This window comes from Mustela erminea, chromosome 2 (assembly GCF_009829155.1).
Source record: "Mustela erminea isolate mMusErm1 chromosome 2, mMusErm1.Pri, whole genome shotgun sequence".
NCBI classification, from domain to species: domain Eukaryota; kingdom Metazoa; phylum Chordata; class Mammalia; order Carnivora; family Mustelidae; genus Mustela; species Mustela erminea.
Window position 1 is genome coordinate 14,644,269 of NC_045615.1, and position 12,096 is coordinate 14,656,364.

At 53.2% G+C, this 12,096-nt stretch overlaps 1 protein-coding gene across 3 annotated transcripts in view; it reads left to right on the forward strand.

Moving 5' to 3' along the window:
• KIF13B (kinesin family member 13B) overlaps positions 1 to 10,558 on the forward strand; it is a 196,471-nt gene extending 185,913 nt beyond the window's left edge. For 2 of the 3 annotated variants that reach the window (XM_032332283.1, XM_032332284.1), the window contains exons 38-40: positions 2,386 to 2,448; positions 6,044 to 7,001; positions 9,467 to 10,558. In XM_032332283.1, the coding sequence (XP_032188174.1) occupies positions 2,386 to 2,448; positions 6,044 to 7,001; positions 9,467 to 9,756 (1,311 nt within the window). In that variant the 3' untranslated portion in view covers positions 9,757 to 10,558. Of the gene's footprint in view, positions 1 to 2,385; positions 2,449 to 6,043; positions 7,002 to 9,466 lie in introns of those variants that run through there. The other variant, XM_032332286.1, reaches the window with a different exon arrangement.
• Positions 10,559 to 12,096: the final 1,538 nt, after the last annotated feature.

The window sequence follows — 12,096 nt, forward strand, 5'->3', positions numbered from 1 at the left end:
TGGAGTTTGAGCTTAAGAGACTTTTTTTCTGCCTTTACGGAGGAGTATGCTGTGAACACCTTTCCATTTGTGGGGGACTTTAGATACTGTGGGAGAAAGTAAATACAAAAAGAAAGATGATGAGAGACTGGATTCTGAGAAACAAGCTAAGGGTTTTGGAGGGGAAGGGTGTGGGGGGATGGGTGAGCATGCTGGTGGGTATTAAGGAGGGCACGTATTGCATGGAGCACTGGGTGTGGTGCATAAACAATGAATCTTAGAACATGAAAAAATAAAATTAAGATGTCAAAATAAAATCATATATTAAAAAAAAAAAAAAAAAGACAGCAGCCCCTGTATTCAAGGACTGTAAGGTAAAGTGAGATACTTGCTTGAAAATAACTCTGTCACTTGTCTACCGAGCTGCCAGTAGAGTGGAGGAATGGAGATTCCCACAGGTGGTGTGAGAGAGGGGAGAAGCGATGTGTTATGCGAGTTGAGGGGACCTACTTACTGCTCCAGGCATCCCGGGAGAGGCTGGAAGGCCTGTGGTTCAGGCCCTCATCTCATCCAGTGGCCTTGCCCCAGCCCCCCAAGTGTCCTCCCTCATCCTCTTCCGTTGGCCTCTCACATTGTCTTCCTTAAACCTGCCATTGATCGTGGCTGTCCCTGGCCCTAAGCCCCCAGTGACTCCCCAGTGTTTGCAGGGTAAAAAGTAACATTCCTTTAGTTTATCCCTAGGTCTTCCCATCTGTTTACCCATATCTCCTACCATGTCCTACTTAATCGCCTGGCCTCTGTGTCTTTTCTCAAATCCCACTGCCGCTCCCTAATTCAGCAGAGTTAATCGCTTCTTGCTGTTTTCTCCCAAAGACAGTTGCAAGGTGTAACTGGTTATAGTGGTGCCCTTTGCCAAAACGCAGTTATTTGGTGCTGTGAACTCAGGCTAACCTTCTAAGTGCACAGTCCTATTCCACGTAGGCTTTTGTCCCTTCATTAAGAGTTTGGGCTGCTCAGTAGGAAGCCGGACTTCGGCTGTCCAGCCTTGGTGCCTGCAGACAGTCTAAAGCATCCTGATGGCGTAGAAGCCATCGTGGGAACTGGGAGGCCCTGAAGTACCTAGGGTCAGAAGAAAGGAAAGGGAAAGACAAGAAATCTGCCTCTCTACACAATTTAGATTAGGTAAGAGATGAGCGGTCAGCTACTTTTCCTTTTGGATCCAACAAGAGAAAAGACACTCCTACTGCATGGAAATGAACCACGACAGCAAATTTTGCTGCCTCCTGTGAGGCTGTGCTGGCAGAATCCTCTGGGAGCTGGGCATTCTGAGGCAAGGTCCAGACTCTGGTCCTGGAACAGGGAGACCAGAGAAGGGGCCAGAGGCTGGTTGATGGAATAAAGGCAGAAGTGGTAGATTTGTAGTTTCTTCAAGAAAATCCTGTCAGTTTCTGTATCCCAACGCCATTGTAAACCCAGCAGCTGCTAAAAGAATGTCTGATTTCTTCTCTTTTGCACTTACCAGCTTCTTCTTCTGACCTCTCTCTTTCTTAACCTGGTGCTCTTTTTTTTTTTTTTTTTTTTCTTTTTAACATTCCTTGAACTGCTTGTCCATAAGTAATGATGTCCTTTCTTGTGCTATTGCTCACACAGCCATTAATTCAGGCTCTTATCCCCTCTCATCTGTTCGGTTGCTGGAGTCTCATCAGTGATCTGCCTACCTTAGCCTTGAAGTATTTCTCCAGTCCCTTTGCCTTCTACTACCAGATCCATCTTCTCAAGCTCCTGCTTTCTTCACTCAGGCATCTCTGGTGGTCCTCATCCTTACCTGATTGGGATACCAAATCCTCCCTCCATATATCTGTCCTTCTCTGTGCTATGCCCCAGAGGTGGGCTCTAGCCAGACGGGCTTCCTCACTCCTCACTTCCTGTGACAACACTCTCCGGTCCTGCTAGGGCACCAGTTCTCCCTGCCCGTCAAGGCTTGGTTTGTGTTCTGCCTCCTGCCTGAAGCCTTGGTCCTGATCTTTCCTGTTCCAACCCTTTGTCTCTAGCCTCCAGTAACATTTGTGTGTGCAGAACAGCCCTTGATGAACATGTGCGGTATGTGAGAAGAGAGAGAGCCTGTGAGTGTGTAAACATGCCCTGTATGTTACTGTTCCGGCACATTTCTGGTGTTGCCAGCTGCTTGCTGTGTCCTTACTGCTTACATTTCCCTGTGTAGTGCAGCGCCACTAGCCCTTGGCATGCCTACTTGGCAGTGACTTACCAGAATTCCCAAAAGTTGTGAAAGTTTATTTCAACTAGGTCCTCCTGACCGGCTTTCCAGTCTGTTCAGTGAAAACCTCTAGTTATCTCTGTTCTGCTTCTCTCAATCCCTCACGCCTGCCTGTTCACTTGTTTCCTCAGCCCGTGCCCCGAATCATGGTGCAGTGTGCCTTGGCGGACACTGGGACCACCGGAGCTCTGGAGGTGAGTCAGACGGGTGGGGGGGGGTGGGCCGGGGACAGAGGGACACCTTCACTGGTGGCAGCCCCACGTGTAGGGGGGTGGCCCCGATGCTGTAACTGTTGAGTCCACACCCGTGGGTTTCTCATTTTAACGTTCCTGTTTTGATAATTAGCTGTAATATAGGTCACTGTCTTCTCCCTCTCTATTTTCCTTGTTCCACTTTTCTATTTTCAACTTGTTAATCATATGATTGCTAAACTTTTAGGTGCTTGACTGCTAATGTAGTCTGTTGCTTTAATAGCCCACTGCTAGGCAAAGGCGATTTCTATAAACAGAACAATCTCCTTATTCCAAGTGTTTGCTTAATTCTCAGTTTTACATTTCATTCTGATTCATGATATCAGCGTGAAAAGACTAATGCTAAGCTGGGGAGAAAATAGTCTCTTATGATCTCCCACAGATGAACAGCACTTCTCATCTTATGAATAGCAAATCTATTTTCTCCCACTGTGTGTTCATTCTCTTAGGAAATGCTGTATCTTCATCGGAAAATTTTATTTATTAAAACAACAGGAAAAAGGGCAAATAATTTGGAAGGGAATTCAGCCCTCCACGGATTCAGTCCTTTCTGAAGGGCCCTTTCTAATTCAGGACACTTTGGTGTTCACGTGCTCCCCCCCCCCCCCCCCCCCCGCCCCAATCCCCTGCGAGTGGTGTTCATTATTTTGCTGAGGCAGGCCTGCGGCCCCAAGGCCAGTGGGACAGAGGGAGACAGAATCTTTCTGGTGAGGGCTCCAGATCTCCCACAGCCTCTGCAGCTCACGCCACTCTGCTGTTCGTCCTGGTGATTTTTGCAAGGTTAGGCTTTCCCAGCAGTCTCTCGAAGTGTTAGTGGTAAAAGAATAACCTAAGGATGGGAGTAGGTTTCCACTCACCTATCAACTCCAGTCAAGTGGGAGCGGCTTCCTGCAGTGCTTTCACGGAAGGAATCAGGCTGCGCTTGGGCTCAGCAGGAAAGAGCCGTGCAATCAGGGCTCGCCTTCTGCCACTGTGGGTCTCTGTTGTCGCTGCAGATCTGACCTCTGATACCTGGTTGTCTCTTACTGGAGGCTTTGGATAAATCCTTGAACCTTGCTGGGCCATGTTATAAAATGCATATGGTCAGACTTCTGGCCTACATCAAGGGATTCATGTGGAAGCAAATGGGATAATGACCAGGGAAATCTAAGGCACTGTCACTGGACTGTTACCTCCTCAGGACGGGGTATAGCTGGCCCTTAGACAACTGTCTGTGTGGCAGTGATGAGGTATTACCCACCAGGAGAAAATGGAGCACCCACGAGTCCAGAACCAAAGTTCCTGTTCAGATTCCAGGCTCTTGTAATTTTGTTTGTGTATTCTTCCCTGCCTGGTCAGTGATATTGAAAATAAAATAGAAAAGAATAAATAAAACACATACAAGTTGCAAAAGAAAAATGATTGAAGGATTGCCTAATCTTTTAGAGTATTTATGCTGGTGACAGTTATTGATCTATTGGATTTAGTAAATTTTGCAGCCTAGAGATCCATCACAAAAATGGGCTGTTAATCTCAAGAGGTGCCGTTAATTTCGTACCCTGAAAGTGTGCCTTGTGGGGAAAGGAGGGCCTCTGGAGACAGGAATATAAATGACAGTTCACGTGAAAATGCATGATTTATCAAACTGCTGAGTTAAGCCAAGTAACTGTAAGAGACTTATAGATCTCAGCTGTTTCCCAGTTCAAATAAATCCTGTATTTCAAATGGAAAATGGCCATTCCTGTAATATAAATAATCTTTCCGTAAATATTGGAAAACATATTTCTTTTTCTGAACAGCACCCTTCTCCAGTGCTCCAACCGCATTCCCCATTCCTGCTTTCTCCCTTGCCCCTGTCATTGTGAATCGGGAATAGAAAGGGAATCTGCTCCCTTGTTCAGATGGCTCCAGTTACCAACAAGGGAACACCTTAGCAGCACCTCAGAGACAGTAGAATGTGGACGAGCCGAGGCTGTTGTCATTCCCCAGGCGATAGGGCCCTGTGTGCACCTCTGCCAGTGTGACTCAGACAGGTGATCCCAGAGGGGGAGGCCAGCCTCTGCGGCTTTGACCGCGCTCACCCCCTCTTCACAATGGGGGATGTGGCTGCTCAGCTTGTGTCTCCCTGGATCAGGGGGCCCCCAACCCGTGACATGGGACTGGCCTGCCCGTCTCCTCTTCCACCAGACTCCCTGCTGGGAGCCGCAGGTCAGCCACCAGGCCTGAGTGTTATTCCTGGCTGTGCTGGTGAAGCTATGCTAAGTCCCTTTTTCCTCCCCCAAGCAGATCCTTGTTCTAGCTCTGCAGGAGAAAGGCGTGAAGTCCATGGGGGCAGGGGATCTGTTTCTGTGGGAACAGGGTTCTGAGCCTGAGTGCAGCCAGGCCAGGGGTGCTGGTGGGTAAGGAGGGACTGGAGATTTAGTGTGTACCTCCTGGTTGCTGCATCTGTGGTGAGGGCCTTTTCCTGCCTTGTCAGGCCTCACAGACCCTCGTATGCCTTCTTGCCTACCACCAAGTGAGCACTGTCCCACACCAGCCGAGGGACGGCGCCAGCGTCCACAGGTTAAGGCCTCAGGCCCACCAGACTCCCCCCACTTTGGATGCCAGTTGTACGCCCCAGTTGTGACCTGTACTTCTGAACAACCGGCTGTAGATAAGATTTTTCCATGAGCTCCATCTAAGTTGGATTGATTTGTTAGAATGCTTCACAGAACTCAGGAGAACCATTTTACTCACTAGATCACCAGTTTACTCCAAGGGGTAGGACTCAGGACAGCCAGATGAAAGAGAGGCATGGTGCAAGGTGTGGGGAAACCCCGTGGACGTTCAGCCTCCCTGGGTGCCCCGCTCTCCCCACAGGTCTATGTGTTCATCAGCCTGGCAGCTCCCAGAAGCCTGTCCTTCTGGATTGTTCTGGAGGCCTTATCACACAGGCACGATTGAGTACATCTTTGGCCAATTATGATTAAGTCCCCTGCAGCCCCTCTCTGCGTCTTGAGGCCGTGAGGCTAAGCTCTCATCACAAGGGTGGTTCCCCTGGCAACTGGCCTGCCATCCTGAGGTGCACTCCCAGAGTGCCCGCTTTACGGTGAACTCAGGTGTGGTTGCAGGGGGGTGGTTAGGAATATCAAGACACCTTTCTTGCTGCTAACATTGAGGAAACCCAAGGGTTTCAGGAGCTCTGTGCCAGAAACAGGATGAAGGATATGTGTTTCTTAGGGTGAGTGGCGCTATTACAGACCGTGGTTAGACTCCTGAGTGTGTTCAGAAGGCGGGGAGGGGGAAGGGGCAGGCCGCTGGCCGCCTGCTGAGCTCTGGGTGCCGTGGGAAATGCAGCAGCCGCCTGGGCCATGGTGGGCTCTCTGCGTTGAGTGCAGGGCAAGAGCCCGGACCAAGCAGGGGCACCGGTAGGGCCCCAGGGCTGCCCCAGTGCACGGCCACAGCCTTCTGCCCTCCAGGCCGCCGTGTTTCCGCTGGCAGAATCTGTCACAGTTCTTTTGGAAATGAGCCGCAAACTTGGCATTTTAACCAGTTATCCTTGCACCCTCCCCTGCTCCAGGCTCCCAGTGTGGCCCCCGCGGTGACCGTGCCCCTGGCCCCCGTGAAGCTCCACGACAGACCGACTAAAGCACCCACACCGCAGGCTCCGGAGGTGCAAGAGGGGCCGCCCAGTCCCCTGAGCGAGGCCTCCAGCGGCTACTTTTCCCACAGCGTGTCCTCCGCCACGCTGTCCGATGCGTTCACCCTTGGCCTGGACGGCGCAGCCGCCGCGAGTGGGCAGACCCCCGGCTCGCCCCCACTCACCCTCTTCCAGGCCACCCCTGAGACGGAGCTCCCGCTTCCACCCGTGGCTCCCGCGGCTGACAGTGACCTTCCTGCCCGCCCGCTCAGCCGGAGCTGCCTTCTGTCGCCGGTCCCGGCAAAGCAGGATGCGTGGAGTGACAGCAATGGCTCCTGCGACACAAAGGAGCCGGTGTTCTCGGAGAAGGAAGAGGCGGGCGCACCCCCGACGCCTCTCCCCACTTGCACCCCCCAGAAGGAATCATGCAGCCGGCAGAGCGGGGGCGAGGTTTCCCCGGCCACCGAGCGGCTGGGAAGGCCCGAGGACCGCGAGAAGCCGGCCTCCGGCTCAGAGCTGGACATCTCCAAACCACAGGAGCCTCCCGACCTCCTGTCTCTGTCCCCTGCTCCCGCGTCCCCGTTCAGAATCCAGAAGGTGCGGACCTCCGAGCTGAAGTCCTTCACACGCATGCTGGGCGGAGACCCCAGCTGCTCCTCGGCCGCGGAGGAGGACCTGCTGGCCTCGGGGGCGCTGGGCGACGGTGGGGCACGGGCACCAGCCCTGGGAAAGCTGGAAGTTTCCTCCGATTCCGAAGAAGCCAGTGAAGTCCCAGAATGGCTCAAAGAGGGAGAATATGTCACTGTGGGCACCAACAAAATGGGCATCGTGAGATACATTGGCCCCACCGACTTTCAGGAGGGGACGTGGGTCGGAGTGGAGCTGGACTTACCTTCAGGTGAGTGGTGCTGCTTGGGCCTCTGGTTCCCTGCCTGCAGTGACTCAGCTAAGGGTGGGGTGGCAGAGGAGTGCTGGCCCTCGCCCAGCACTGCCCGGAACCTACTCTGGGCACCTAGGCTATTATTTGACCTCCCTGAGCCTCCAGGTCACTACTTTTCAAATCAGGAATAAGAGTTTCCTAAGCGTTCTCTTTGCTTAACCTCCAGACATTTTTCAGAAACTTAAGACATTAATTGAAAGCTACTTTTAATTTGGTAATGAATCTAAGCACTTTTTTTTTTAAGTCACAGAGGCATCTGCTCTTGAACTGTGACAGTCTGACAGTAGCTCTGTGTGCTGTGTCTGCTCCGATTGCAAACATGGGTGCCTGTGGGGGTGCTGGGTGCCCGGGCTGGAGAACAGAAGGTGGGTGATCTAAGGTGCATTACAGGCTCACCCGTCTCTTCAGTCTCATTACAGAACGGGACATTCTGCCACCAACTGCATTACTGTTTTCCGAAAAACCAGGGCCACAACTTAAGGAATTACTTAGTCCTTCGGATTTATTTATTTATTTATTTATGAGAGAGAACCCGAGCAGGGGGAGGAGTAGAGGCAGAGGGAGAAGCAGACTCCTTGCTGAGCAGAGAGCCCCACATGGGGCACCATCCTGGGACCCTGAGATTATGGCTTGAGCAGAAGTCAGTCAGCTGAGGCACCCAGGCGTCCCCAGATGGTTGGTTTTTCTTTTTTAACAGCTTTGTTGTGATACCACGTCACATACTGTAAAGTCTATCTGTTAAAAGGGTACAGTTTAATGGTTCTGATATATTTACACAGTTGCACAGTCATTACTACAGTCTAATTTTAGAAGAGATTCATCAATCCCCCCCACAAAGCCACATTTCCATTTGTAAAGTAACCTCCTCTCTAAACTCCAGGTAACCAATAGTCTATTTTTACCTCTCTAAATGTGTATGAAGTGTCCCAGTCTAGACTTCCACATAAAGGGGATCAGGCAGAAGGTGGACTTTTGGGACTGACTTCTTTCACTTAGCATGATTTTCCAAGGTAGATCCGGTTACATCTTCTGTCAGTGTTTCATTCCTTTTTATGGCCAAACACTAGTCCGTTGTGCCCACCTTGTGTTCATCCGTTTGTCACTGGCTGGACATGTAGGTGGTTTCCACTTCTTGGCGATTGTGAATAATGCTGTAAGTTGTAAGTGGTTCCAGAAGAGGCATGTAGCTGGAATAGTTTTTAAAGGAGAGTCTGCTACTATGTGCAGAGGAATTGGGAGAGAAGTTTGTATCTGCAGTTGACTCAAGAATTACAGAGGGAGGGGCACCTGGGTGGCTCAGTGGGTTAAAGCCTCTGCCTTTGGCTCAGGTCATGATCCCAGGGTCCTGGGATCGAGCCCCACATCAGGCTCTCAGTTCAGCAGGGAGCCTGCTTCCTCATCTCTCTCTGCCTGCCTCTCTGCCTACTTGTGATCTCTGTCAAATAAATAAAATCTTTAAAAAAAAAAAGAAGTACAGAGGGATTAACAAATAGATGAGTTCATCCAACAGTTCATATTAAGCACCTGCCATGTTGCAGACACTGTCTTGGATCCCAAGGATACCTTGGGGAGCAAAATAGAGTCTGTGGTTTCACTGGACTTTCATTTTAAGAGGGAGAGAATTGCCAAGTAGACAAATAAATAATTAAAATTTGATAGTAATAAGTATCATAAAGAAAATGAAATGGGTTGAGTGGGCAGGATGGTGGGGAGCCCGGAAGCAGGGACCCAGTGCTGGGGGTTGGTGTGTGCGCCCTGGGAGCTGTGTGATAGCAGTGGCCCAACCTGAGAGGTGCACTGAGGGGACCTTTGTTGATAGACAGCAGAGGTGGGGGGGGAGGGCAGGTCAGATGTGCAGAGAGTGAGCATAGAAAATTCATGACTGTTTTTGCTGCAGAGATCGGGTTCCCCACCAACCCATCCCCATGGCACGCTGGCATTTAGGGGTCACGAGGGCCCCTGTCCCTCTGCTCTCTTGAGCGCTGGGTTCTCATTCTTCACCTTAATGCATTTCTTTTGCTTTTACAAAGGAAACTTCCTCACACCATCTCAATAACATCAAGTGTGACATCTAACTAGCTACAGTGGTGTAATTTGCCAGTTTCCATCTGATAAATTCAGGAAAAGTAATCGTTCTACCCACAACTCCATCCTAGGTTTACTTGTGAACCAGCCAGGTTGAAGAAGGTCCATGCCCCAGAGTGGGGTGGGATTGGTGACTTGCTTGCACTGGGGCATTGAAATGGCAGGACCTGAGGCTACCTGTCCTTGGGGACCACCATGTGCTGCCCCGAGACAGTCACCCCGGCCCCCTTTGCTAAACAGTGAGTGCCTGTGCCCCCCGGGGAGCTGTCAGGCACACAGGGACAGGGAGCTAGGGTCCTGGGAAGTCACCTCCGTGTGCTCTTCTGTCTTCCCCTCAGGTAAGAATGACGGCTCCATCGGCGGGAAGCAGTACTTCAAGTGCAACCCGGGCTACGGGCTGCTGGTGAGGCCGGGCCGGGTGCGCAGAGCAGCAGGCACGGGCCGGCGGCGCAGCGCGGGGCTCCGGCTGCAGGGTGCCCCCGAACCCCGCAGGAGCAGCACTCTCACTGGCTCCGCCACCAACCTGGCCTCTCTGACGGCGGCTCTGGCCAAGGCAGAGGGCGCTATGGTGCTGAGGGCCGACAGGAGCCAGAAGAACCCCGAGAACCGAAAATCCTGGGCCAGCTAAACCAGTGCTGGGTGCCACCCACCACCCCCAACCCTGGGTTGCCTCTTCCTGGGCTGCCAGTCTGCTTCCTTCTGCTTCCCAGGCAGAGGCTGACGGGGCGGGGGGTGCCTTTTCGGAGCCTTGCCAGTGACAGCCCTGGGGTGGAGTTGGGACCTGAGTGGGCAGGGACACCTCAAACCCCCTTCCGTGGGGAGCATGGCGAGGTGTCCTTTCTGCACCACGCAGGGCTGCTGACCTCTCCCTGCTCCTCCTGGGACTCTGGAAGCTTCAGATCTTCCTCTGCCCAGAGTATGGGGAGGCATCTCAGCAACATAGAGGGGTTGATGGTTCTAGGAGCCCAGAGCAGTCCTGGATTGTGAGTGTCAGTGGGGCCCATGCCTGGGGTTTTCCCCTAGGGCTGTTGTTCTTTTTTTCTGTTCCGATGACCCCATTAACATCTTAACCATCCCAGTGCCTTTCTCTCCCTGCAGAGGTGGGGCCTCCTCCCTGTGCCTCCAGAACCAGCACCCAGCAGACCCATGCTGGTTCTGGCTTGCTCCCTAGGCTCACTGTATCCCTCTGACCCCCGGAGTCTCTACACCAAGTAACAAGCTCCCATAAGTGCCTCTCGCTGGCCTCCTGGGGCTCCTGGCACAGGGTCCTGGGTGCCCTAGCAAGGGGCTCTGGGCCTGGCCCCTCCCATCTTCCTCTCTTCTTTCCACAGGGTTTCTTAGGGCTTTCTTTGTGGGTGTGTTAGCGTCTTAATACCTGCAAAGTGTTTTCTCTTTACCATTTATTCCCTTAACAGAGTGCTTGGAATATATTTATTTATATTTATTTTTTCAAAATCCGAAATCACTCGCGAGCCACAATCGCCTGCCCAGGCAAGAGTGCCCAGGGCTTGCCTTGCACATCAGCAGCCTGTGAGGTCACTCAGAGGGTGCAGGTTCCCAGAGGGGCGAGAGGGTGATGCCCCTCCTTATGTCATGACTCATGCAGATACACAAGTGGCCTTCCTCTAAGGTAACAGTGACAACTTGGAGAATTACTTTATTGTGCTTCCACAGTAACGAAGTCAGAGGCATCACGACGTTATTTGGTGCAATTCTGGTTTCTTGGAAGGACCTTAGTTAGACTAGTTTCACTTATTGGCAGTTCTCTACCCTGACTCCCTGACCCGAGCCTGGGGGACCGTGGCCTTGAAGGGCTCCCCACATCCCTGCGGCTGGCCTTTGCTGAACCACAGACATGGCCCGGACAGCACGAGCCCTTCAACAGCATTGCCCAGCTCCTACCCTGGAGTCCTTTCCTGCCGGGCGCACTGGGGAAGGCGTCTGTGGAGGCGGGCAGAAAGCTGGAGCCTTGCAGGCCTGGGTGGTACGTGGCCCTGAGGGGGACATGCTGGCTGGGCAGCGGAGCCGCAGGGTGCTAGGGCCGATAGGGCCCTTCCATGGCAGAGCCGCTGCTTCTCCTACTTCCTGCAGCCCTAGTCCAGTGACCACCTGCCCTGGGCGTCCTCACCAGGGTCTGATGGACCCCAGCCGTCAGCAGGAGCCTGGTGGACACATGGCTGCTCAGGCCCAGAGTCTTGGGTCAGGATTCCTACACAGCACTCCTGGAAGGCCTGTTTTTAGTTCTCACGTTTAGACTCTTAAAAAACGATGCCCAGAACGGCTTTTCTGAAAGGTCTCATTCTCTAGGGATTGGAAGCCCCTCCTGAGCAGTAACTCCAGGTTCCCTGCCCCTGAGTGAGGCTGTGTGGGGCCCGCGGCCAGCTGGGGAAGCAGAGACCCATGGGCCCCCCCAGGTGTGGACTGCTGCAGGCTTGATCCCCCCAGGGAGGAGCCCGAGATTAATTAGCTCCCATTAATTACACGTGGCGGTGCCCGCCAGCCGCTGGGGCCCAGCTGTGCGCCTGGTGGAGCGCTGCCGCTCCCGCCCACACCACCACCACCACCACCTTCCCGGCCCGCGATTGGACCTCTGCCCGGGAGGGGGTGGTCCACGCTCGGCGCCTTCCCGGGACCTCTGTCTCGCCGGCCCAAAGCGCGAGCTGCACCGCCCCCCCCCCCCCGAGGATGGGGCCGGAGCTACACCCCCGGCATAGCTTCAGCTCCGCAGATGTTCGTGGTTGCAGAGCTGGAAGGGAACTTCTCAAGGGGAACAGGCTGAAACCGAGGAGAGTTAAGCGCTGCCTTCCAGCTTGTAGAAGCGCCAGCGTCCGACTCCCAGCGCGGCGCTCTCAGCTGTTCCCAGAAGCACCGGCCCCTACTCACAGCACCCTGGCTGCCCTCCCACCGCCTGGAGCCCCGGCGCTCTGAGTGCTCAGCTCCCCCGGGACCAAGCCTTCGCCGTCCGGTC